Source organism: Patagioenas fasciata, chromosome 1 (assembly GCF_037038585.1).
Source record: "Patagioenas fasciata isolate bPatFas1 chromosome 1, bPatFas1.hap1, whole genome shotgun sequence".
In the NCBI taxonomy this organism is placed as follows: domain Eukaryota; kingdom Metazoa; phylum Chordata; class Aves; order Columbiformes; family Columbidae; genus Patagioenas; species Patagioenas fasciata.
The window spans coordinates 199,402,848-199,430,388 of record NC_092520.1 but is presented as its reverse complement, the minus strand read 5'-3'; the positions used below and the strand labels follow the sequence as shown (position 1 = coordinate 199,430,388).

Here is a 27,541-nt window from a genome sequence, read left to right as displayed (position 1 = left end):
CTGTTTTATTTTGCATATGTCTGCTTTATTTCTGATGTTTTATCTGTGGTTCCTTTACAAGTCTTTTCCTGTCTGGTGTTTTTCCTTCTGTATTCTAAAAATGTCCTTGGCTACTAAACAAAATTGCATCAGCTATGGAGATATATTTCCTCTCCTTAGCTCTGTTGAGTAATGCAAATGTATGATGTGATTTGCCAGAAGTAGTTCAAGGATATTTAGCACGTGGATGAAACCAAACAAGAATATTTTGGTTCTAAGTGACATAAACAATAATGTGATCAAAGAAAAGTAATTTTTACATTGTAAGCACATGAAACTTTGAAGATTATAGCATGATTCAAATGTAATCTTAAGCACGTAGGTAGTTAGTAGTGGCCACTGTCATTAAAATATTATTGTTTCCTAAGACAATTCTTCATTACCTAAACAATTTAGTCTTGCAAAATTTTTGGATTCACTTTCAAATACCCTATATTATGTATGAAAGTACGTGCCTATGTAGTATATATATGTATGGTTCTTCTGTATTGGACTACATCCTCTTTAGTGTGTGGTCTGTTAGAGAAGTAGCCCAAGTGAAGTGCTGTGCAAATACGCCTGCGCGAGTTGTGTTGCCTCAGCTCATTTAGACTGGCTCACGTGTCTCTGTGCCATGTCGTATTTTGCACGTGCTGATTTCTTGTCCAATCATGCTGCTCTGTCTTTAACTTTGATCCCTTTAGTTTGGCCAGCTGGCGTTGAACTGTACTCTGCACCTGCCAACACCGCACTGACAATGGTCACTGCCCTTCACCATTTTGGTGATAGTACACAGCCACATTGCCTTGTTCCTTGGGTACTTTGGCATCCGTTCATGTCACACCATACAGATATCTACTCCCTTGCACACTGCATCTCTTTGTCATACTTACTGTTATCAAGTTCATGGAGCTCCTTTCAAATACGTTTATTTCCAAAGTTCACCACTTATCTGAGAGATGAGAAAAAGCTCTGTGGCAGATAGTGTTTACATGAAACATAATGTTCTTCAGTTATGCATACTATTCTGATAGAAGCTTGCTTTAACAAATTTGCTGCTACTTTTATGTCTTTTCTCTTTTTTGAGACTAATCGAGTCATAACGGGTTAAGTCAGTATTCTGCTGTTCATTAAGAACTGTGGCCTTGCATCTGAAAGGTTTGTTAAGCTATCCCTCAGCCAGGGCACAGCTTTTCCCATTTCATTTTACTAGGACTCATATAGAAATGCTTGCCCTTCTCCTTCCTGATTGAGGGAAGTCCTGGCTTGTCTCACCTTGAACAGAAAAGTTCTTGCTGCCCTGTGTCTCAGCTGAAGCTTTGCCTGCCAGGATCACTGGGAGACCTCTCTGTTTCTGCTCAAGGCTCACACATAGCTCTAAAGTTTGACGGTTTTTAATTAGGTCTGTGTGCTGACTGATCACAAGTAATGGCAGTGCCTTTTGGTAGCACATTGTGAACAATATTCACCTGTGCTAATAGTCAGAGGTGGAAAATGGCTTTGTGGATTAACTGTCACTCCCTCTCAAGCCATGCAACGTGCCTTCCTTACCAACCAGAAACAGAGTCAGCTAATTAAAGCACAGCTTAGAAGTCTTTTCTGTTATTAAGCAAAGTGTTGCAGAAATCCCAGACTGAAACTTTTAGTCAGCTTGCTGCATTGGGGTGTAGTTTAGATTTTCAATGTATTTACATAAATCCAACACTGGTCTTAAAGTCTGCAGCTGAACTGGTGTTTGTGAAGGACTTCAGCGTTCTCTAGGGTTTTGGTGTCTCAGTCCCTTCAGACTGGGGGCCAGTCTGGAGCAAGCTCTGGCTATGTGATATACCAAGAACACTAAACATGGGTGAGGAATTGAGTTGTGTTGACATGTACTCAAATTTTACTCCATGTGGAAACTAGTGCCTTTCCTGGTGGCTCCTGTCTGGAGCACAGAAGCCAGTGGCACACTCAATACAACTGTTGACAAGTTTGTATCAGCAGGAAAGTCCAGCCTTGATTTGATACAGGGATTTGAGTATCGTCTCTTATCTTCTGGGAGTCTTTCCAGTTGAAGCAGATGCTATTATTACTGCCTTCTGTATGTATGGATGGAGAAACTTCATTCTCCAGACTCATAGAGATGGCTCAATTAAAGCACAATGTGGTCACTTGATGCAAACCAAGCCCTTTTTATTTGTGATCCATAAAATAACTTGAACATTCAGAGGATTAAGATCCATTCAGTAACTTATTGCATTCCTACCAAGTCACAGATACACAGAGGTATGAAGTGCTGTCAGTTGCATGGCTGATTAAAGATCATGATATAAATGCAACTAAAAGGTGAACTCCATTCTTGTAATCAAAGCAGCTTCCCTCTCATTTAGAATATTGCTTCAGTACTAAACACAAGTATTGTTTTGGCTACTGCACAAAAGTGTGTGTCACTGATATGCAGAACTTGTTCATTTACATTCTTTTATTTTCCTCCATGTTACAGAGAAGCTAAGTTTTTGTGTTTGAGGACTCCCAGTTGCAGGATTATTTCTACTAGGATATCTGGCAATCACCTGCTCTGTGTTTCATCACGTATCTTGGATATCATGTTCTTGCCAGTATGAGCTTGCAGTGCTTCTACCCTTCACTTTCTTCTTTTTATGGGATTTTGAATATCAAACATTCTCATTCAGCACCATTACAGGTTGCCTGTACCACCTTTCCAGGCATCCATATATGTGCCTGACTGTTTATGGAATTTCATTTAAAAGCTGGGAAAACTAGGCTTTGTAATTCTTTTTAAGTGCATTGTCAGATTAAGCTTAACAAATGTTTTATAAATGTGAAGTCACTAAAGAGATTACGTGGCTGGTATTTATAGGACCCATTCAGCAAAGCAACTGACAATTTATTTAATCTGTGCTAGGTTCATTTTGCTCAGACAGACAGATCACTTGTCTTTAAAATTTAGTTTTGATGGAAGTAGCAGGGAAACAAATTCACCTACAGGTTAACTGAGGTCACTGTGTAACTTAGCAGTGGTATGGACAAGCTTGCATGACAGAGAGTAATCTGGTGGCTGCATTTACGTGACCTAGTTTCCTCAGAGAAGTGCCATTACTGTGTCCAGCTTGGGCAGTTGCCTCCAGCTTAATGCCCTACATTGCAACTGTGCAACAAAGGTTCTTTGGCAGATGAACAGCACAGCATATGTTTACTATTTCGATAGTATTTTACCTGGGAATGTCAAAAAACATGCTTCAAGTGCCTTATGCATATCAGATTATGAGAAGCAACTTGGCAGCATTAACACTGGGAAGCACTGGGAAAGCCTGATGTAAAACGTTTGACGTGAAAAGACAGAAGGGATGCTGGCTTTTGTCAGGGAAGGACATCTGAAAGCTCCAGTAGCAACTGTGTCATCTTCCCTGGGAAGAAGTCCTTTCTTCACCTTCTTACTATAGTTTTCAATCAGAAACTCTCATTACAGTGTCCTGTGCTTTTCAATATCCACGTAATAGACAAAGCCAACACCGGCCTCTTGAGGAGAAGGTGGTGGTCCTTCCCATGTGCTAAAGGCTCTGCCTTTTGCCTGCCCCTGTGTCCTGGGCTCTAGACTGTGTCCTAGCTCCAAGGTGAACGGGGCCTTCAGCCCTCTTCCAGCCTCTCCATGATCTGCACACTCAGGACTCCTCCTGTCCCTTCTCCAACTCACTGTGGTTTCCAAGGTAAATGTAAGTTTTATTTGACATGGTGATTCCATTCTGCATTTCTTGGAGACATTGCAGTGTTCACTAATAACTGCCAACCTTCTGGAGAGAAGACTATTAGCTATTTTTGTGTACAAGTGTTCAGCCTGTACCCCTGACAGATTAAAACAGTAAGCTGTCAACTTGTGCACCAGGGGTATAATTTGTCTATATTCATGTAGGCAGTTAGAAGTTAGATGTCCTTGTGTGAGCTTTACACCGAGTGTACTGTCTGCCTCAGGAGCGTGATTCGCTGTTGCAGTGCACCCATGAAAGTGGTCATTGTCAATCCCAGTGAGAAAGGGTTTTGGACTCTATAATGCATTAATTAAAATTCCTTTAATTAGAGATAAGGAGTAAGTTGATAGCATAGATAATCACAAGAACATGGAATGGTTGAGATTGGAAGGGACTTCTGGAGGTCATCTGGTCCAACCCGCTGCTCAAGCAGGGTCACCTAGAGCTGGTTGCCCAGGACTGTGTCTGGATGGCTTCTGAGTATCCACAAGGATGGAGACTCCATAGCCTCCCTGGGCAGCCTGTGCCAGTGCTCGGTCACCCTCACAGTGAAATAGTGTTTCCTGGTGTTCAGAGTAAACCTCCTGTGTTTTGGTTTGTGCCCATGGCCTCTGGTCCTATCACTGGGCACCACTGAGAAGAGCCTGGCTCCAGCTTCTCTGCACCCTCCCTTCAAGTATTTATATACACTGATGAGATCCCCCTGAGCCACCTTCTCTCCAGGCTGAACAGTCCCAGCTCTCTCAGCCTTTCCTCATAGTAGAGATGCTTCAGTCCCTTCATTATCTTTGTGGCATTTATGTACCATCAGATACTAGGAAGCCAGCACTGTGCGGCATTAGGTGGACCTCTAGTCACAGCATGGCATGCTGCATTGATCCCATCCATGCTAAGATTTGTCAGCATTATGGTCTTTAGCGCTCTGATAGGATTTTCTTAGAAGTAAACAATTCCATTTATCATTTCTGCCGTCAAGCAAAAGGATGTTAGCATGAGAACATGCTGTTTCAACTTCAAGATAAGGACAAGGACGCACAGGTGGCGTAGTTGCTGATGCCAAGAGGGAGCTGCCTGCAGGCTCCTCTGTTATGATTAGCCAGCAAAGTTTATCCCATGGCCAAGTGATAAGTGCAGCACAGCCCAGGCCTGAAGGCCGATTCCTATGTGCATCACAGCCCAGCAGGGTATAGCACAGGCCTGTGCCCACTCAGGTCAGCTGTTAGCTGGCTCACTAACTCCTCGATTCACAATAGTCTTGCAGTTCTGACCACTGCAGCTGTTTGTCCTGTGTCCTAGGACAGACGTCTAAGACACAGGAGACCTGCTGGAGGTACCAGTTCACCGGAGGACTCCAATGATTACAAAGGGACCCTGGGGTGTCTGTCTCAGACTTGGATGAGTAATATTTAGGTGAGATTAATCTCTTCTGCAAATAATGCTGAGTAGTCCCCAGAACAGTGGATTTTTAGTTCTTTGTTCTCAAGCCATTATGTCATGGTCTTGTGGGAACACAGAACAGGTGGGTCCCTTTCTGCAGGCACTAGCCCGGCTTGGGTGGGAGTGTGTCTTTCCCAAGAGGAAAGGCTCTTGTAGACTTGTTTATCTACCTAGGGTTTTGCATTAATTATACCCTATCAGTTTTAGTTTCTGCTGAAGATTACTACAGCTCCCTTGTGGCCACTTGAGGTACCTATAACGTTTATAAAATGGCTACGATAATGTTCCATGTATGTGGTGCATCTCTGTATTCTGCACTGTCGTGTTCAGTCCTGTGTAATGTGGTGTTTCAGAGGATTAGAGAGGGAACCAGGGCAATGTGTCTCACTGGTGACACACTATTGCTCTACTGTTGCTTGCGTAAAAAATGCAAAAAATGTTGCCATGGACAACTAAGCATTGTAGAAACCCAGAGCAAAAGCAGCATCTGCTCGAGAGGCTTTGCTGTCTGTGCTTCCTCATCTCTGGGGAGTAAGATGTCATTTCTTGTCCGCAAAACCATGAATAATTTGGGATCTTTCTAAAAGAGGCAAACTGCCTTTCTTGTTGTGTGACACAGAATGTTAGGGATTGGAAGGAACCTCGAAAGATCATCTAGTCCAGTCCCCTGCCGGAGCAGGAACACCCAGATCAGGTTAGAAACACCTCTCAGTCTGGGTATGGCTGGTGGGACTGTCAGGCTAGACTCTTGTCCAGAATAGCTCACTGTTATTTCTTCAATTCATTGATATTCGTGATCATCCATCCAGATAATCCTTTTATCATAAGGACTGCCAGAGGTATGAAAAGCCTGGGACTGCAAAAATTGGATATTTAAGAAAAGAGGAGTCTTTTTCCTTCATTTGTCTGGCTGGTTGATTTGATTCATTGCAGGAGGTATAATTATTTCAGATTGCATTAGCTGTTTGTATTTTGTAGCAATTGTCTGGGTTTTGGTTTTAATTATACATGTGTTTTTGTGTTCATTGTGTTGTCTCTGCCTATCGCAAGATACAAATAGAATGAGCTGAATAATTTTGTGAATTGTTCACTGTAAACTTTTAGGCCATCTAACCAGTTCTAGTTATATTGTAAGTGATCTTGGTTGACTAAGTAAATCATGAGATGAGATGATACCTGAGCGTGAATAGCGTTTTAAATTAAAGGCTTCTTTTACCTTTCTTGTTACTATTTTGTCCCAGATGATTTTCATGCAGAGATGTGCATAGCTGCTTTGCAAAGAAACCCACAGAGTGATTAGTGTGATTTTTTTTTTTTCAGCCTTTGATATCAGATTCTAACTAGATGCATTGAGAATTCATTCCCTCGTACTGTGCTTTTCATTTCCTGTTAACTATGTTAATGGCTATAAGCTGATTACATTCCACTCTGGTAACTGATCTATCTGAAATATTTAGAGGATGTTCATGGCTAGTTCTATATGAGTGGAGAGGAGAGTTCAGTGAAGGGTATTTTAAAGAGAGATCAATTATTTATATCTTTAGAAGGGCTGCTGAAACTTTAGCTGGTCCTAAAATCCTTTGAACTAGATACAATGCAATAAACTAACCCCGTTCTGTTTTTAGCATTTTGCTAGATCATCTTTATTATTTTTTAACTCTTTGCTGATACCATCTTCTGTGTGAGAGCAGCGGATACAACACTACTTAAAAATAATTTAATTCACTTTCATTCAAGATGTTTTATTTTCTCAGAGTTGTAGTGGTGGTGCCATCGTTAGCTTTTTGCTGTTTATTTTATTAATGTAATCAAAGAACTACTGGGAATCCAGATCACGTTACTTAGTGAAGGCTGGTATTTTTTGATCATCACTGTTGATCAAGCTTTGCTGCTGTGGAAAACCGTGGAGTTTTTACTATTGACCTAAATCAGGAGTGTGGTAAGAGCTGTAGTTCTGCCGAGGTGATTCCGGCTGAGGTATTACAACACCTAAAAATTAGGATCTTGGTACCAGAAAGGTGATGGAAAGTTTTAAATATAGGTGGATTCCCTAGATAGTCAGGCAGAGATTTAGGGCTTTTGGAAAACTATCAAAATATTTGTGTAGTAGGTAAAGGGAGCCACCTAGAGTTAATCCATAGGAATCCCTAAATATAGATATATGAATTCCTACCTTTTACTCAAGTTTAGGTACCAAACTGAGAGCTAAACATTAAACCCCTTTATCTACAACAATCCCTCTTTGAGAGCAGGCATCTAAATAAGATTAGAACCCCCTTTAATATGTTTTTACAATGCTACTGAAAGATTAAGATAGTTACTGCATTTTAAATGAAAGTGTATTGGGGGAAAAAAAAAGTATAAATAGTATATGGCACAAAGGCTGGTACTAAAGTCTCCCTCTGTCCAACTGAAGGCTCTGACTGGTATAGTGTAGAATTAGGCTCTTTCCAATAACTCTTTTTTCAGACACATGATTCCTGCCTTTTAGCAGCAGCTTCCTTGCTTCAGTGGGAAGACCTTGCTTCAGCTGGTGACTGGGCTGGAAGGAATGTCCTGTGAGGAGCGGCTGAGGACTCTGGGTTTGTCTGGTTTGGAGAACAGGAGGCTGAGAGGTGACCCCATTGCTCTCTACAGCTTCCTGAGGAGGGGGTGTGGGGAGGAGCTGCTGAGCTCTTCTCCCTGGTACCCAGTGAGGGGACACGTGGCAGTGGCTCAAACCTGTGCCAGGGAAGGTCTAAACTGGACATTAGGAAGCATTTCTGTACTGAGAGGGTGGTCAAACCCTGGAACAGGCTTCCTAGAGAGGTGTTAGATGCCCTAAGCCTGTTGGTGTGTAAGAGGCATTGGAACAATACCCTTAACAACACGTTAATTTTTTGGTCAGCCCTGAACTGGTCAGGTGGTTGGACTAGATATCTTTGTAGGTTGCTTCCAACTGAAATATTCCATTATTTCATTCCATTCTTATGGATATCAGAACAGGTTAACTGCCAGCACAGTTTATTTTGCACGGAAGATGAAAACACTTTTGAATACGTTCAGAAAGTATTTGTAAACGTTTAAAGTGGATATGGCTTGTTCTGACTTTGGAACAGGAATTTCTTGATATCTAAACCGTCTTCTTTAGCTTGCTACCCAAGACAGTAAAGCGCTCTGGTCTTCAAGGCATCAGTGAATTACTAGATATTGGTACTGCCTGGCTGCAGTGTGCAGTGTTAATTTGGAGTCCCTTTGAATTGGCATGGTACCTTTCTCTTTGTGCCTAACAGCTCCAGTATGTAAGTCTTCTCTTTGTGAAGACGAGTGGTATGTACTTCAATATATTTTGGATCATCTGCTCCCTCCCCACTCCCCAAAGTTAACTGCAATGAAGGGACCATGTTATCAGCAACGCTTGCCCTTCCTCACCATATGATTTCTCTAATATTTTGCCAGCGTTGTACACAATGTCGCTTGTCAATAGGGCATTGGGGAATTGTCCACACCACAGGCTTCACATTGCAGCAGGTCTTGATATCATCTGTCCTTAAAGCCTGCTCTGCAAGGGGGAAATCATGAGCCTAAGGGATGACAGCTTGTTACTAGCTCGATGAAGTTACACGTCTGCAAAGTGAAGCACTAAGAGCATCAAACTGGAATTGGTGATGCAATAAAACCGTCAAACTGACTGGAACAAGATCAGTTTGTGGGAACTGAAAGTATCTCTTCCAATGAGTACCTTGAAATTCCAGAAAACCAGGCAAGAATCAGCAAGTTTTATTAGGTTTCTGGAGGTTTGATGCCAAAGATTTTAAAAAAGGATTACTGATCTTAAATCCTCTCTCTCAAAACCAATGTAGAAATCTCATTTCAGACAGCAAAGAAAGAAAACAATTGCAGAGCTATTATCGTCAAAGACGTGACCTCCGCACAGCAGAGGAGTTGCTTTCAGAATCTGTAAAATTGCTTTCTTGGAGGCTGGAACCCAGACACGCTGGCTGAAAGGAAAAACTCCATCAGAAATCAATTATGTTCAGTTAAAGTCGAGTATTAATTCAGGACAAAAAGACTGGTTTTGTTGTTTGAACTGCTAAAAATTTAATGAAAACAGTATTTTAACAAAGAGCTTACTGGCAAAGCCAAAATTTCACTGTTGCTGTATCCAGTTACCCACACTTCTTATTACTTAATGTCTAGCTATCACACACATGTAAAGTCAATGACAATAATGTCTGATGTTTAACAGGTTTTAGTGTGGTGGTTATTGTCTTCAAGTTTTGGACAGGGAAATCTGTTCTAGTGTGAGATCGTGAGAGTATGAGTTAGATGAGATCTCACCTAACTTCAGCCCTTTAGAAGTTACATAACTAAGTTAATTATCTGGGCTCTGTCCCCCATTGAGGGCAAAGACACCCCCTGGAGGCAATCCATCCCTTCCCTAAAATCAATGGGATAAACCAATCACAAAAATGCCTCTCTTCATTGCCAAGAGTTGGAGCCCCAAATGGGACATCTCACGCTAGGCAAGATGAAGTGTCCTGTCAGGGACAGGAGTGGCTTCCTATAGGATGGGGGCAGCAGAACATGCTCTCCCACCTCCCAGACAGACCCATAACCACAAGCCATTCTTCCTCTGTACTAGTTAGTCAGTAATTGCCGGGGTTTGCTGTTCCACTGCAGGCTGGGCTTTTATTTCATTTTCACGAAGCAGGTGGGGAGAGGCATGCTTGGTAGTACCGGTGTGTTTAGCTGGGAGGCCACGGGGAAAATCCAGTTGTACCAGGAAGCGGTGCTGGTGACTCAGGGAACAGCATGCCAGCGAGTGTCCTGGCGTGGTGTTTTTGAGCATTGCCTTCCCGGTTGTGCTGTAGGTTAAATCTCAGAGCTGCTAGTCATTACAGGATCATGCTTCACAAGAGTAAGGTATTAAATGCCAGACAAGTGATATGATAGGTAACTCTGTCCTCCTTGCCCTTACCTGCAGCTTCACCTAAATTACGAAGTCTTATGCATAACCTGATCACAAGTTTTCTGAGCCCAGGTGGAGCTGCTGTCTTTTCTCCCAGAGATGGCAGCACTCTGAAGAAAGTGAAGTGATTTCTACATATGTAAGAAGTAAAGCCCTTTGGGATTTTAGATGGAGAGTGCTGTGGAAATGTAATAAATCATTACTTCATGAAGTTACACAATTTTTAGAGTTGAGATTTTGCAATATCCCCATTAATGTAAATGGCTCACTGCACTTGATGCCAGTGTTCATGCAGCAGCCCAGAGCAGCACCCTTCCCACAGTAAGCACAAAGCGGAACAAAGAGCAAAGAGGAGCAACAATGCTTTCATTTGACTTGTGGTTCTGGTTTTGCTCCATCTGGGTGCCCACCCACAGAAGGGAAATGACCAAATATTTGCGAGCAGTTCAGATCCCCTGCCCTTCCACCCTCACCCAGCTGGTGGTGAAAGTAGTTTAACTATGGGTGGATACAGACAGTTCACAATGGATGTCTGCAGCCCTGAGACCAATGTGACTGATGCCAGCTTAAATGTGACTTTCAGTTCATGTTGCTGCTTTAGTTCTGTAATTCTGCATCTGATGTATTATGAATTCCTTCTGATGACTCTGCTGTATTTTAGGGACCCTCAAAATAACAGTAAGTAGATCCACCTGTTCTGCAGAGACACCTGCAAGGGAAGGGAAGAGATCTGTTAAGTGTCACACTTCTCTGTCAGGAAAATCGTGTCTGAGACCTTCCTACCTCACAGGTTCAGAACTCTTCAGGGAAAAAAACTGACCCCTTGCCAATGTGCTGGGAAGTTGTTGGGAGCAGTTCTCTGTGGCAGGGGCGAGCTGCCTCGAAGCCTCATCATTGCTGGCCCCATTTTAACTGCTCCTCTCTGTCATCATCCCCTGGCACCACAGCTTTAGTAAGACTGGTATTGTTTTGGCAGATGAACCCACAAGGAGTTAGTGTAACTCTTGGCACAGAAAGCAGGACAGAGTCTGGAGCTTGACTGTTCTTTAGCTCAAGCCTTACCCTCCAAACTCAAAATCTCACAGATCATTCCTGGGGTGTTTCCAGCTTCCGAGAGCCATCAGCAGTGTCTGTGGGACAGGGTGGATATTTGTCCTTCCAAATAAATCCTTAGAACAAGAGCAAAAGAGGTTGTCAAACAGATATGTCTTAGATTGCCTTCACTATCCCAGGCTGAATAGTGTGGTATCTTTTAGAGAGATGTAAAACTGTTCTTTGAGCTGACTTTGTTTAGAGACAAGGAAGATTTTTGGGGTCTGGGCCGTACCAGCAGCTGGGCACAGCTCATGACACTGTGGAGACTGTCCATAGCCATTCCAGGGGCACAGCCGTGATTGAGCGCTCTGGCTTCAAAGTGGAGACAGCTTGTTTTAGTAAGGTGGGTGGTATTACCTGGTCTGGGAACGTGGTGATTCAGAAGCAGCTTCACATACAGCTCAGCCTTGTGTTTGGCAAAGCGAGGCAGTTAAGCTGATCAGCTTCTCTAATGTATGCTTTTTTTTGCAACTGAGAAGTGTTACACTGACTTCTAGAGACAACTAAGTTAAACCTGGTCCCATTTCTTCAGTCCTGAATAGTAGTGTGGAAAGGAGGCTTTTGGTGCTCTCCTGCTTGATTTGGGTGTCTCCTGCTGCACCATGGAAGCGTTTCCCAGTTCAAACTGCAAAGTTTTGTTACAATTCACCTTTAACATGTGAGTGTTAGATTCCATTTCTAAATCTCTAAGCGTACCAAACCTTGAATACAGCGTAGAGTTTCCCTGATTCCAAGTGAAAGTGTTCTGAATGGGCTATGAAGTGGGTGTTTATTCTGCCTGATCTGTCATTTTGTTTTTATGCTAATACTACCCCCGTTGCTATGCTGTAATCAGCTTCGATAAAAACAATACATTCTCCCTAGGGTAAGTTTAGAAAATCATTCACCCACAATGCACCCACAGATGAATCCAGTTTTAGCAACATGGTGTTTAAAGTATTATACTCTGCTCATAAAGCATCAGCAAGATGCACTTGCTGGAGCCAGCCCCAGATTACCGGTTTCTCTGTATTGTTTTTCAGACCCTACATGTCCATTGGAACATTACGTGATCAAGTCATCTATCCAGACTCAGTGGATGACATGCACGAGAAAGGCTACCAAGATCAAGATCTGGAATGTATCCTGCATGTGGTTCATCTGTACCATATAGTTCAAAGAGAAGGAGGTAATTTGCTTGTTTTTGTAAAAAGCTTTACAAAATCTGTTCCTCGTGTGTGTGTCTTAGTGCGACCGACCTTTACTTACTGATTTGGCAAAACCGCATCCAGATCCTTTGGTTGTGGGAGCTGCACAACCATGTGGTTGTTCCTCCTGGTGCTAATGGATGGAGAGGAGCTAAGTGCTTCTCTCCTCCCTAGTAAATCCATGCCCAAGCAAAACGTCCTTGTTCTCTTGTAATGGCCAGTCTTTTCATGGTATTGTGCGATCTATGACTCCTTCATTTTCTTAGAAAATTTAACCTGTCAAAAACCTTGTGATGTCACTGAGTACATTAACTCGAAAGCACATGAATGAAAGGAGAGTCAGGTCTACTTTCACCTCTGTGGTTTGTGGGATCAGCTGGGCTATGTGCCATGGGAAGGAGTATCTGCTGCCACACCACCAGGGTCAACAAGTTAAAAGTAACCAAATGGCACTGGCTGACAGTGGAGTGTTGCTATCCACCACTTATTGTTTAAGTTGCCATGTGTTCTCAGTGTTGTTTGCCCTAATAGTAAGAGACAGTGTAAATACACTGGCACAGTAACTGTCAGGATGCTAAAGGCTTCTCTTCTGTCTCAGGAACTGGAGCATTTCGTGGCTTTTTTTCCCAAGCACAGCAATAATTTTCATCCTTTTGTTCCCACCAGCCACTAATCTCTAGCTTGAATTTCCTCCCCATCATTATGCTTCTAAAACAGACAGAGAACGAAGTTGGTAACATTCAGAGAGAAGAAGGAGGGTTTTCAAACCCCTCTAAGGAGCTGTTATTCTGAGTACCCTGCCTCTCTCTGCCAGCTGTCAGTGCTCCTTTTTGAGAGGGCGCTTTGGGTGCATCGCCTTGTGAAGTAAGCGCTTGGCATCTCTCAGGATCATTCTGACAATAGAGAGAAATGCCTCAGCCATTGGGAATCCCAAGGTAACCATCTGAATTCCCATTCCTGGATGACAGCCTGTTGCTCTGTTCAGAAGGCAGAAAGTGCATTGTATTTTTTAAGTGTGCACAGACAGTCATCTGGTTTCCTTTTTGCATACGTTAGAGTGGGGAGTAGTAATCATTCACAGCAGCAATTGTATACCTACCGATACTTTTCTACCTCACCGTGCTTTTGATAGACTATTATCTTTCCATGGGTTAATGCTTCTTTGTTAAGAATGTAATAATGACTGTTGGCCCTTAAGTTGCAATAGAAGATAAGAATCTGCCATCATTCTGATTCATATTGTTATTCAGATCTGATATGATGACACAAGGATTGAAAAAGTGGGCAGAGAGCTAAACTCAGTGACTGGAATAATTGCAGAGAAGTTCTCTGTTCCCTACGGGGATGTTATAACTATTCCTGTTAGCGTTCCTGAGTTGCTTCACTAAGTGAAGTGCCTAAGTTGCAGAAGAACAAGCAGATGTGTTGGAGTGAGGAGCTGGAAAAGGAGGAGCAGTTAAATTGTCAGTGGCAAGAAGCCACTGTGGAATGTACATTCATAGCCTGCTGGTCCTTGTAGATGTACTGAGCAACACATGACCCTCAGTGGCCGAAACCATCTCCCCAGAAGTCCCTGAGTGCACACTGTTGTGGTTTATAACCCTGCAGCTGGAGCACAGAACTGGTGATGGAGCAGTTACTGCACTGCACGTATGAGATGCCGCTGGCCAGAGTCAGTGTTCAGTATTGCCAGACTGAAACCCCAGGTTTGGATCAGTCTTGCTCTGCTTTCTGTGCCAAAGAAGGTATTTATTGCTGACCTCATTCGTGCTCTTCTGCCTGCCCGACTGCACACGTGGGGCACACACAATCTGTAAAATGTCTAGAGGACATGGTTAATGTTCAGTGGTGCTGTATTGAAACTCCACTCAGGATAATGGCACACTGTGGAGAAGTCTGCACAAACAAATGTTTTAAAAAAAGTATCTTAGGGACTTTGCAATCTAAGATGACAGAAGTGGGCAAAGCCGGAAAACGAGGGAGAGATTACTGCATACCAGGAAGTTTTAAGGACCATAATACACTTACTTGTCCCCATTACTCCTTGAGCATTTGCAGGAGGTAAGTGCCAAGGTAGAAGCAGAGGGGAAGTCCGTGAAATATGACTTGACACTTTACATGGATTTCAAATGCTTACATATTATTTAGAGCTTCCCCACTCTGGGAAGAAGACTCATATTCTGTTTTTTTGAACCAGCAAGCCAGAGCAATACTTGTTGAAAGTGAACAGTTGAAAGTTTTGTTTATACATAGCTGAATTACTTTGTAATTCTCATTTTTACTTTATTCTTTTGATTAAAAACAGATTTTTAAACTAAAATTATTTGTATTAAAAAATGATTTTTTTCTTTGCAAAATAATGAAAAATCCCATATAAAGCTTTATAGAACAAGGGGTTTGCCCCAAACCATCCTTTTCCTTTTTGCAAACTGCTTTGATGGTTGCCAAACACTGGCATTTTCTGATAGAAAAAAAGTTTTGCTGAAAAATTTCCATCAAGTTTCTATTTATATATTATATGCACATGCAGTATATGTAAAATATACTACAGCTGAAAAAAACCAATGAAACCATTTTTAATAATTCAGGTTCTTGTGGGTATATGGGACATGTCCATGCTATTTTGAACTGTTTCCATAAACCGTTCTAAGAATGGAGCTATGTGTTAGCCATTAAGCTATAGAAATCTAATATAATTCCTCAATACTTTTTTTCTGTAGATCCTCTTCTCCTTCAGAGCCTTACCTCTGTCTGTTCCCCTTTCACCTACCCCCTGCAGTGCTAAGCCTCTACAAGACAGCAGGCTCCTTAGGGCATGACCCTGCTCTGTTTTAATTGACCACCAGTGTCACATGTGTAATAGGATGTTTTGCAGTTTTGAGTTCTGCTCCCTGTGAGCAGTTATGAAAAAGCCAGATGGAGACAAAAGTGCGCAACTCTTACTCAATATATTCGTCCCAGCATAACTTTATTGTCTTCAGCTGAATTGCTTCCACATTGCATCAGTACAAGGGTCACTAGACTCCAAGTGTAAAGTAGCCAAGAAGAGCCTGACGTTGTTCTTGTTGCTGCCAATGGCAGAAATTCCTCTTTTTCCTACAATAATGTTTGACCCAGTTAGAATTAAATAGAATGGTTACAAGAATAAGTAGCCTAGTTTGGCATTTAGCTTCTGCATTACCCTCATGAACCTTTTCTCAGTCAGTAGCAACAGAATACACCAAAACACCAATCCTCCACCCCACCACCACCCTTCCTGATGTCCCTGAGGCCAAGCCCTAGAAGAACCCCGTGCAGATGCTGCTGACCGTTGTCCCCCTTGGTGCCGGGGCCAGAATTTCTGCCCTACTGAGGGCCCACACCAATGCTTTTCTCAGCTGCTGGATATTAGAGGGATGCCATTTTGTTGCTTTCCTTTCTGTTATCAATAAGGTGCCCCCATCAACACCTGCAAAGTTACTAGCTCTACCAGAAAAATAATATCATACAAAATGAGGGTAGCAAAGAAGGTTGTGTTCGACATTGGTGGTGAAAAGACATGTCCAAAAGTCATGGGTAATAGTGCAGAGATGTGCAGTAGATACACATAAAGTGGTTGCTTTTTGACCTGCCTTGAAAATCTGTGTATATTTAGCAAGTGTCAATCGTGATGCAGCCTTAGGCTGCCAGTAGCCTGTCACATGAGAGAGTACGTGTAGCAGCACGCTGAATGCATGACCAGACCCGTCAGGTTGGGGCTGATGACATTACTGAACAAGTTCAACCTGTTTATGATTTCTCAGCACCCCAGATTATAATTATTCCTCATTGTTTTGCACATTTGTCGTATCTTTGGGTCTTGTCCAGGGAATCTTCGTGCTCGGCCACATGTGAACACAGAGACAAGCACATTTCCCCTCTCTGAGATTTTTTTCATCTGATCATTTTAGCCCTGCATTTGCTTTTGTTACTGTAACCAGCGGGAGCTCTGGAGCACTCTGCCGGCTTTTCCAGTGGCTCTGAAATCCGGAGACACAAATCCCTGCAGTGTCATGCTGACCTGAGGCTCAGGCAGTTGATGGTCTCTTTGTTCCTCAGCTAAGGGTTGTCCTTGCATATTCATCCGGCTCAGCACCTGGGCTCTCTTCCATTTTGACAACTGCCTGGGGACATACGCTGTGTAAGAGGCCTCCATGTTCAAACGCTCACCAGGGGTGGAGTCTGGCTGTAGTTTGCTGCCTTCCTTCTGTCATGGAGCTGTAACACTCCAGTCCATATCTGAAGAGGTGCATTGGAAGGTAGATCTGGAAAAGGAACTTTAAAACCTGTCTTTTTATGGCAGCTGAATGCTCTGTCTTGCATGTAATTGTGAGGATTCACAAGGATGAAGGATGCACAGGGCTACAGATCCCAGATGTAACCCTTTTCTTGTTGTCAACTCTAGCTTGCTTTTTCCTTCAGAAATTTGAGGTAAAAGGAATTATAAAAGCAACCATGCAAGAAAGTAGAATACTGCTATCATGAGGCTATCACTAGTTTCTGCTGACAGCTGTATATATTTCTTCTGCTGTTACGCTGTCCCAGCACAGTACACATGCTCTTTTACTGGTTGCAAAAGGCATTTTGTGACATCCAGTGTTCATCACAACTATATCATGCCATGTGCAGTAAAAGGCTACGTGTAACAAGAAGCTGGGCAAGGAATTTGGACTCTGAAAGCCAGGATTAAGTTTGTACCTGCTGAGAGATTTGTGTTGTGTTCACGGACAAGCCATTTCATTTCTTCATTTGCAAAGTGGATGTAACTATGGGTGGCGTAAGCCACAGACGTGGCTGATATTTTCAGAACACTAACGACCTTCACTGACCTGTGCCGTGTCAGCAGGAAGAAAAGAGAAACAAGTAGGTGCCTTATTGTTAGTGCACAGTAGGGGAGTCAGTTTATTGTGAGTTACAATGGCTATGTGTTCAGAGGAAATTGTTCAGCATTAGAAAATAATTTTAAAAAGAGAATAGTAAAACAGATCCTTCCTTATCTGTTGTTTGAGATATTCCAGGTGCGAAATAGGAAAGTTAAGCCAGAGGGCTAGGGAGGGAGAAACAAGACACTATTAATATTCAGTTAGAATCTTAAGTTGAAGTGACCACAGAGATGACCATTGTATCCTGGTAAATAGAGGCTAAATCTTACACCTTTCAAGGAAATAATAGCATGGTTTTGCTGACAAGGTGATGCTACTTCTTGAACTTCATTCCCTTTTAGTTTTTTAGTAAGTCTTTATGAATCAGCTGATCTAGAAGCAGCTGGATGGTTGCAGGCATGGCTTCCCCAGGCACTGCACACCCACCCACACCCTAGTGCGTATCCAGGTTCCTGGAGCTCATCTATATTCTCAGCTTAAAAATAACAGAATATAAACAGCAGCCTGGACGTTGTATTCTACAGCTTTCATGAAGGACCATTCCCATCCCTTGCCCTTAGCACTGGTTGCCAGAAGGAGCACTCCAGGTGCTTTACTGGCCTTTTTGGATGCTGGAGGTGTCAGTGAAACAGCACTCCAGCAGTCTATATGGTCCTGGCACCCAGGCTGCTCAGCAGCAGCAGCCTCTGTGGATCTGTTCCCTTTGTGAGAGTTCATCCCTGGGGTGATTCAGTTAATCGTTACACAACTCCGTCTTTGCTAGGAGCCTAGGAGCCCGCCGTAGAAAGCCCTGTGTGTGCCCCCAGGAGGTACCCACTGGGATCCTTAAACCAGAATGGAAAGAAGCTAAGGAAAAACAATAGGATGAGTAAAGGTGATGTATTTCTGCTGTGTGCATGACTGTGTTTTAAATCTGACTATATGCACATACATTAAAAAAATCTTGACATTGTATTTTACAATTTTACATATCAAAAATTGTTGAAATTCCGTCGCTAGCATGATCAGTTCCTGTTTTCAGTCACAGAACGTCTCACTAGATGCTTCACTGAGGTTTCATTCAGACTGACCAAGCCCTGGTGTAGTGCCAAGCGCCCCCCAGCTGCCTACACCTTCACAAGCCCCATGTGTCTCACCTTTGGGAAGGTGTCAGAAGTGACACAGCCCCCCCCACTCACTTGACCTTCTTTGTAGCCTTTTCTGGCAAATGTTTATTTTCAGTTGGGCAGTGGCAGAAAAGGGGGTTTGGTTGTGTTGTTAATTTTTTTAGTTACAGTGCTTCTGGGCTGATTTGGAAAAATGTTCTGTTCCTCACTTGGCCCCACTCCAGCTGCCTGTCTCAGGAACAGATGATCTATTGAGACAAACATCAGATTTTTTCCTGCATCCACATTCTTCATTTTCAAAGTTCATATATCTTGCTACTCTATGCATCTGAATTATTTGATTGAAAATGTATTTTCAATGGGGTGATTTGGTATTTGAAGTTTCTCATTAATGGGAATTAATCACTCCAGAGTACTCACAAGAAACACCTGTTCGCTGTAACATCGTGGATAAAATGCATCACACTACCATTGCATGTATTTGGAAGTGATGAAGAAAAAAATCAGCTAGAAGCCATGTAGAAAATTAAATAAGGATAGCCAGTGTTACAGTAGTTGTGGGTCACTCCTAAATACAAGGTAGCAGGAAGTTTGTGGAAAGTCCTCGTGCAGTTCTGTGTGTTGGCTGCTTGTGTGTGCACACAGAACACATTGTGCATCTGCATCTGTTTCTGTTGAGTCTGCTGGCAGTCACTCCTTGCCTACAGTAGTGAGTGCAGTCCAGTGCTCCTCTTTATGGTTTTTACACTTTGTTTCTTTGAATTTGTTTTAAAATTTCCACTCACACTTTTCAAGAAGGAATAGCAAATTCTTCCATAAAACAAACAGGTACGGGATATTTTTTCAAATAGATGGTAAGTAAGGTTTTTTAGCAATATCTACATGACCAAGGAGGTTAAATTCTGCTTTCAAACTTGACATGATATCTGGGACATTTTTCCAGTTGAGTGCCACTCAAAAGGCATTGAGTATTTCAGAAGATGTGATCCAGAACCCTGAGCTGTCTCTTCTGCAGTGGAAATGCTCTCATGATTTTGGTTGCAAATTGCAGAGATGTTGCAAGTGAAGTTGCATTTCCTTCATAAACTTACATTGTCTTGATGTGTTTTGTTTGCATTTTATTTAAAGGCTGGGATGCCATCATGGATTGGAAAGATGTCTTATCAGGAGGAGAGAAACAAAGGATGGGAATGGCTCGGATGTTTTACCATAAGTAAGCATATTGATTTGTTCTTTAAGTAGCATCTGAAAATCAGGAAGTTTTGCAGGTTTGCTGTAATAATTTGAGCAGCAGTAGACTGCAATCTCCATGCGATATTGCTAGACAGTTGCATAGGACCACAGGCCTTGTAGATTATTCATAGGAGCTCTGGTTTTAGTTTGGGAAATGTTTTTGGCAACACAGCATTACATTTTCCAGATGTTCCCTTCTTTAACATCCTGGGCACAAACACCTTCCCTGCGTCTGTCCTGCTAATATTGCAGAAGTCTGGTGAAACATTGCAGAGACTGTGGGAGTTTGAGCACCAAGCTCCAAACCTTTTGGTTTTGGAGGCTGCAGGTGTGCAAAGGCAGCCCAGCCCATACACAGCACTGCATTGAAAGTTCCCGAGTTGGCTGTAGCTACCGCATGACTTGTTGACAGGACAGAATAATACTAGGTCAAACTAGAATCATAGAAGTTAGATCACTGTGTACTTAGAGGGACCAGGAAGTAAACCCCATTTTTCCTGGAAGCTGGTTCTGCACCTGGATAATGCAGGGAAGCTCCAGCTGTACATGAGAGACAGCTGTCTGGCAAAAATAGCTTTCACCTTTCTGTTGTTCTTTCAATTAAACATTGTACATGGGAATACTGTCCAAAACATAGAAGACTAATCTTATTTATCTGCTTTTGAAAGGCCAAAATACGCATTGCTGGATGAATGCACGAGTGCTGTAAGCATTGATGTTGAAGGAAAGATATTCCAAGCTGCAAAAGCTGCTGGGATATCCCTGCTTTCTATAACACACAGACCTTCTCTTTGGTAAGTATGTTCAGGGATTTGTCATGGTCCTTGCTTTTAGCTTTCTGACAGGGAGTGGACTGGCCTTTATTCTTTGTACTAAGGCAGTTCTTCAATCAATATCTACTGTACTTTCTAAGATAACTTATCTACAATAATAGTCATGTAAATGCATTTAGCATTGATTTATTTCATTATTTGACACGTATTTATTCCTCCCGGTTATTTTTTTTAAATGTGTTTCAGTTATAACTATTAATAGCAACATGCAGGTATCTAAGAGGCAGTTAATTACTCGACCACACCACAGCCTCAACAGATGGCACCAGATTATTCTGTAAAAATAACAAATATATGAGCTGTCCTGGACAAATTTACCAGTGCTTGGGAGAAGATGGGAAATATGGCAAGTTGTTAAACTGCTCTTTGTTCTTCCATAGGAATAATACATCTGGTAATTTAACTTAGTTGTGTCCTCTATCTGCAGGGTTTGTAAGCTTTCAAAATTTGACTATTAAAAAAAAGCAATATTGGAATTCTAATAAACGTAATTGTAGTGAAGGAGTACTAAATATGGAAGGGTCCCTAAAAGGAAATAAATGTAGTTACTGAATACATAAATTAATCAAACAGTTTAAAGGGCAGAAGGAGATCAAGAAGGTATAAGCTGACATTAGCAGAGACTGTTTGTTCTGAACTCCTTGATCTCTACTGTCAGATTGTTTGCTTTTTCCAAACTGACTACAAAAAATCCATTACCAGTCTGTTGCCTCTCAGAAAAGAAATTGTATCAGTGTCTGCTTCTCTGAAAACGTGGTTTCCTCAGCATTCCTCCTTCCTCTGTGCAGATTGTGGCAGTGGAAATGGCTTTTGTTGGATCAGGACTTAAATGTTCAGAAAAAAATGAGTATTGTGATAGGAAAGAAATGTCACACGTTTGGTTTTAAAATAATTTAAATTACACTTAAAAAAAATATTGTGTTTAATTGTTTTAAAGTTTGGCTTTATTTTAAAACCACTGCTCAAGAAAACAGTTATTTGAGAGCATCTCGCGTATAAATAGTGATGGTGAAGCAGAGGAAAGTTATACAGAAGCACTTGTGAGAAAGATCTTTTGAGTTCAGTTTCCTATTGACATTTCTTGTTTCCTAGTACTAGGGCTATTCGCAAGGTTTGGAATTGTTCTTGTAACCTGCACAGTATTACTGAAATCAGAAATCTGGTGATTTGTGGGGTTCTGGGGAAGTAAACAGAAGTGCTGAGTATTCAGAAATAAGCATCAAATGCCTTTAACTTAGGTGTACTTCCACAAGGACTTTGGTGCATTAGCAAAAAACAGCTTCACATGCTGTTTTATCCTCCTCAAGATTATACCGGGAAATATTTGCTCTTTTAATCAGAAGACCGAAAACACTAGTTGTCTCAATCATCTGTCTTAGCGTCCTAATTTTTTTGGGTTTCGGTAGGGGAAAATCAGAGAGATAGGCTAAGCATTTGTTGTCACAAAGAATAATATGCAAGAAGTGGTGAATACAAGCCTGGAGTTGAATCCCTTTTGAGTCCCATGTCATATGCTGTTGAGGTTATTAAACTGTCACATTCCTTGAAAAGGATTTATAATCACTGTTTTATGATGCCTTTCATGTTCTGTAATTTATAGTGATAAATGACAGTGTCATACCATCAGCTCTGAGGGAGCCTTGCTGTTCCTCTTGCACCTCCTGATAAATGTCTTGTCAGATCTTGACAAACTCCACATGTACACCTTTGAATATTTTCGGTGTGCACACCCTGATACTCACTGAAAGATCTGTGACTCCTACACAGACCTTTTTGTTTTGGCACCTTGCAAACTGAACCGTGTTTTTGGTCTGGAGGTTTCTTTAACCAACCTTATAAGATGCAGAGGAACAAACTGAGGTGCAATTTGAACGAACTGAGTTTTATCAGTAGCATCAGGTGCACCGTGCTTGCCTGAATGTGTTTTCTGCTAAGGAGGTAAAACATCTCTCAGAAATTGAGGTAAATAAAATAAACCGGGATTAGCATTCCTGGGGTAGGAGGGAGCCTAGTCTGCTGGATGGACCTGGGTGGCCTGGGGAGGTCCTGGTGTCAGGCTTTGATATACCCAAATTCCTTACAAAAGAGTGTCCTAGAATTATGAGTCACTACAAAAAAGTCTTACCCAGTGATCCAAAACTGGGGAGCTCTCAACTTCCTGAGAGGCACCATTGAAAAGAGATGCAGACATCCAAATTTGCGTCCAGAAATGAACCATCTGTTCCCTGAGCCGTTACTAATGTTTTAATTTCTGCTGCAGGAAGTACCACAGTCACTTGCTGCAGTTTGATGGAGAAGGCGGCTGGCGTTTCGAGCAGTTGGACACCGCTATCCGTTTGTCACTGAGTGAGGAAAAACAGAGACTGGAATCCCAGCTTGCAGGAATTCCTAAAATGCAGCAGAGACTGAATGAACTGTGTAAAATCTTGGGAGAAGACTCGGTGCTTAAAACAATAGACAAAGAGGAATAGATAATTTATGTTTTATGTTTTAAAAAGTATTTTTTTAGTTAAAAGCATTACAAATTCAGCCATTATCCTTTGCATGCATTGTGATAGCATAGAGAAACACAGCCAGCAGAAAATAATGCTCTGAATGCTATGTAAGACTTTAGCGTTTTAGTACTAAGGAAGAAAGTGATTGAACTGTGAAAAGAAAATAAGCAAGTGCACAGAGTATAAGACTAGTCATTGCAGCTTATGTTAATTCCTAGTGAAAGCCCAATTCACTGCAAAAAAACTACCAACACACTTAGGTTTTGTAGGTGAATTTTTTGCCTGAGACTCAGCCTGCAGAATGTACTCTTGTACCAGGTCTCTGTGTGCATATGATATGCCTGCTACGTAGAGCAAACCTGGCATGAAACTCAGGCATGGAGCGCGGCAGAGGCAGCATCCGGGTGAGTGTGCAGACGCATACAAAAGTCTCATTTGGGTATAAGAAACATTCTTTCACCCTGTGTAAAACCAAATCCCTGTTCCACTACTGAGTCGCATACACACCTTTACCTGCATTTTCATAGGAAATGACATAATAGGCTGATCAGAAGATGACTGTCCCAGCAACTCACTGCCCTCATGACAGAGCAGCAGAGATAGAGCTAAACATGTCGTATACTTGTGCTGTACTTTATGCCTTTATGCATAGCTTCAGAGGCTCCTTGCACTTCATGATACATCAGTTCCTTTGGGGGATTGTTATGTCCCCTATTTAGTAAGGTCTGGTGCAGGAATGGAGCACTGGGCCTGGCACCAAGTGACTTAGGCTCTGCTTGACTAAGTTGCTCATGTGATCCAACCCATGTCCATCTCTGACCCAGTTCCTCCTTTGGTAAAGTCACAATATAGACACTTGTGTGTTCCATGGGACGCTTTGTGACTGTAGGAGAGGAAAATGTCAGTTGTCACAATACACTGAATTCTCAGGCATGGCTGTCCTGCCAGTTAAAGTGCTCAGCACTTATAAAGGTCTGTGAAAAGTTAAAGTATTTTGTAACCACTAATTAATATGCCTGCCCTATTTTGGTAGAGTGGCTGAACCCTGCTCTACCCGTGAGTAAACACAGCAGTTAACAGCTTTGCTTTCAGATGCACTCACTAATGGTCCCATCTGCATTTCAGTTCAGTAGGAGCCTGGTCCCCAGTCAGTCAGACAGGGCTTTAAACAGAAACTCAGAAGACAGTGCTGGCCCGAGTGCCCTGCTGGAGGCAAAAACCAGTGAATTAGAAATAAAAATGTGAATAGATTTAGGAGCTCCTGATCTGCTCTCTCTGACTGCAAGTACGCGGCAAATGGGCAGCTCAGGAGTGAAGATCAGGAGCTTTCAGATGGTAAATGAGCCTTAGCAGAGATGTAGCAGTCCTGAAGTTTGTTGGTTCTTTTTTCCCTAGAAGTGTGATTTGTTAGAAGATGTCTGTCTGGTGTGCTTAGTCTGAAGGAGGCAGTGCATAAGCTGCTGAGAGCTGTTAAGAGAGAAGAAATGTGTTGGGGGTATTTGCTGAGCTGGTAATGTTTGAGCACCTTGAATAGAAATTGTTTCCTTTTTCTCATAGTTTCAAGAACCAAGGGTAAGGTGAATTAACTCCATCCGCCAATTCCCATTCCACTGCACTAACCAATCAGCCCATCTTCCTTCTCACTGTGTGCTCGTCTTGCTGCTTGGTGTGGCACTTCCACCCGAAAATGGAGTAAGTCTGCTCCTGGTCCTGCTCCTCTGAAGTCTGTGGCTTAAATGTAACCCTGTAACTTGTCTGTGTTAAAACAGTTTGTTCCTCCCATTAGTTTTCTCTGTAGAGTCCCGTGGGACATCTTGCTGACCCAGAAAGGAATGCTCTTGGGAACCTTTGAAAGGGATGAGAAATTAAGTTTCAAGATAATCAGACGTTGTGTTGTAAAGTGCAGACTGGAGGTCACTACTGTGGTGGATGACGTGTGCATGCATTTTAATTTGCGAGTGTCTCTGCTTGTCCCTCTCCCTGAAGGCTTACTTTCCTCTTTCTCATCTTCAAAGAAAAAATCAGAACTGCTAAGGAAAAAAAGAAGTCAGCCAAGAATCTGTTCTTGGTGAGCATAAATGAGATGATTGATGATTTTGCACGTTTCTGAGTTACGTTTCTGTGAGATGGTGATGAATCGGGCACGCAGTGTGTGCATGCCCTTGTCCCAGCTGCAGCGTGTCCTGCCAGCACGACGCGGTGACACAGCCACCTCGCCACAAGGCTCTCGCGAGGCAGGAGCTGAGGGGGAGGAAGGGGCACCAGTGTTCCCTGTCCCCCTGTTAAGCGCTTTATAGTGGGGCTGGGAGCTAAACAAAGGTTGTCCAGTTCCTGAATGAGGACACTGAAAAGTGCTGAACAGCTGGCCAATTTGGCATAGCTCCAGGTGTGGCCTGCACACACTCGGCCTCCCACCAAGGCCCTGCCGTGGCGCTTGGCTTGTTGGGAGCCATCATGGGCAAGTGCAGCACCCGAAATGGGCTGCACCACCTCACAGAGATCAGAATTGGCTATCCCTCATGGCACAATAGAAACACATCTTCTGAGGAAACTGTGTTTAGAAGAAGAAATTTTGTTTGCTGCTTTTTAAATGAGATTATGCAAAAAATATTAAAAAGTTACATACATTACTCATGAAACATTAATGAAACTGAAATCACATCAGGATCAATGTAATAGTGTTTTCCTTGAAGTTTGATACATGTTTCTTGGATCCAGTAACAGAGTTAACCATTCCCATTCAGTAATATATTGTAAAATATCCTAGCATCTCACTCAGCTATTTACTTTCTTGTAGACATGACAAGAGCATTGGAGGCCAGTATGAAAAGAAACTTCAAATAGAAACTTTCTGAATAGTACTGAACCAGTTGTACAGAAAATCCTTCTACTGGTGGCTCATTATTTTTAAAGTTAGTTTTGTGGCTGAAAGAGGAACTTCCCTGGAGATTTTATCTGCAAACTTTCTAACTTGTTCCAAGGTCCAGCTGAATTGGGGGTCTCTTCCTGGAGAGTTGTACCTCTGGCGTCATACAGGGCATAAGCCAGCTCACTTTGTGCTGCTTCAGACTAAGGCGGGGAGCAGAGCAGAGCTGCACGCTCCCTGCTCAGGGAGATGCTCTGGAGCTGAGGCACAGGAGCACTTGGCCCTTGCAGTGCGAGAGGGGCAGAGCAGGGCTGATACCTTGGGGGAATCCTTTTCCTTGGTGCAATGAGAGCTGCTCGTCCACGTTCGTTCCCTTTCTGGCCTTCAGGAGCTGTGACTCCCGTGGATACTGAGAAGGTGGCTTTTTGGCCTCCCTTCTGCTGGAGCTAGCAGGATCCAGCTCGTATCACAGCATCTATGGATTCAGGGCTGCAAATGGGCAATGTTCTCCATGAACCCAGCCTCCGGTGAGGACCCCCTCGTCCCCCAGGACTTGAGGCAGACTGGGCTTGCAGGGACCCTAGAGGATCCTGCATCCTAGAGGAGTACAGGTGCTGACCAAAACTCGTACCAGTATCAGCTGTGGAGTAGCTATACAATAAAAATATGAAGTATCCACATCAGTTCATTCAGATAACATTGGGATTTTTGCAAGAATCTCAGCATGGGAGGAAATATTTTTTGTGCATGGGATTTCAGTATTTTAGTGTAGGAGGAGTTTCTTTTTCACTTAGTTTTGGGACCAGACTCATTTCTGTTTTAGACTTGGAAGCCCTCCTTCTGCAGGGGTAGAAAACCCCACATACCTTTTGAAGTAGTTTTTTTAAACCAGTGGGATTTGTATTTGAGTGAAGAATGAATGGGTATTCAATGGGATATTTTAGGGAAAACTGCAGTAAAAGTTATATCCTAAAGGAAATGAACACATCTACAGTCCCCTCAACATGTCTGAATGATAATGCATGTCAAAGTCAAGTTTATGAGCCTGTGATCAGAGATTTCGATCACATACAGAATGAAATCCCCCTACTGAGCTGCTCATGAAGCTTAAGAGAACTGAACTGCTAATTGAATGTCTTCGTTTTGTTTATGTTTGATATTAATGCCTTTTAAGAGCAGACAATTTATAAAGCAATAAATTATGCTTTACAGTTGTAATTTATTTCAACCTCAAATAAACCATGTTGCATTTACTTTGAGTTTACAGTGTTCCTTATGAATCATTCATGAAGCAGTCAGGACCTGCCTGAGAGCCCCTTCCTGTCCCTCGTGTCTGTGGTGGGGTCGAAAAGCTTGGGGTGGATGTTGCGTGTTTGCAGGTTAAAATGTGTTTCATTCCTAGATCAAGCTGGTGTCAAAGCTGTGAGGTTTCTCATGTCCTGTGCATATCTACTTCAGCGTGGACCTGATTCATGACACAAAGGTGACAAGAGCTGCCACCGCTTGCTGGGGAGTTCTGCAGGGACTTCTGCAGCGTGCCAGGGGACAGTGTCAACATCAGGTGGCCTCACCAGCATTCTTCCCAAAGGTTGTCATTATGGTCTTTGTAGGATAAAGTTATGCATAAAGCATCCATGTCACAAATGTCATAACCAAGTGCCCATGTTGGCCTA

General features: G+C 42.5%; 1 protein-coding gene across 1 annotated transcript in view; it reads left to right on the top strand.

Moving 5' to 3' along the window:
* ABCD2 (ATP binding cassette subfamily D member 2) overlaps positions 1-27,121 on the top strand; it is a 46,506-nt gene extending 19,385 nt beyond the window's left edge. The window contains exons 7-10 of the mRNA XM_065837178.2: positions 12,270-12,415; positions 19,570-19,654; positions 20,343-20,468; positions 22,768-27,121. Of these exons, the coding sequence (XP_065693250.1) occupies positions 12,270-12,415; positions 19,570-19,654; positions 20,343-20,468; positions 22,768-22,978 (568 nt within the window). The 3' untranslated portion in view covers positions 22,979-27,121. The remainder of the gene's footprint in view (positions 1-12,269; positions 12,416-19,569; positions 19,655-20,342; positions 20,469-22,767) is intronic.
* Positions 27,122-27,541: the final 420 nt, after the last annotated feature.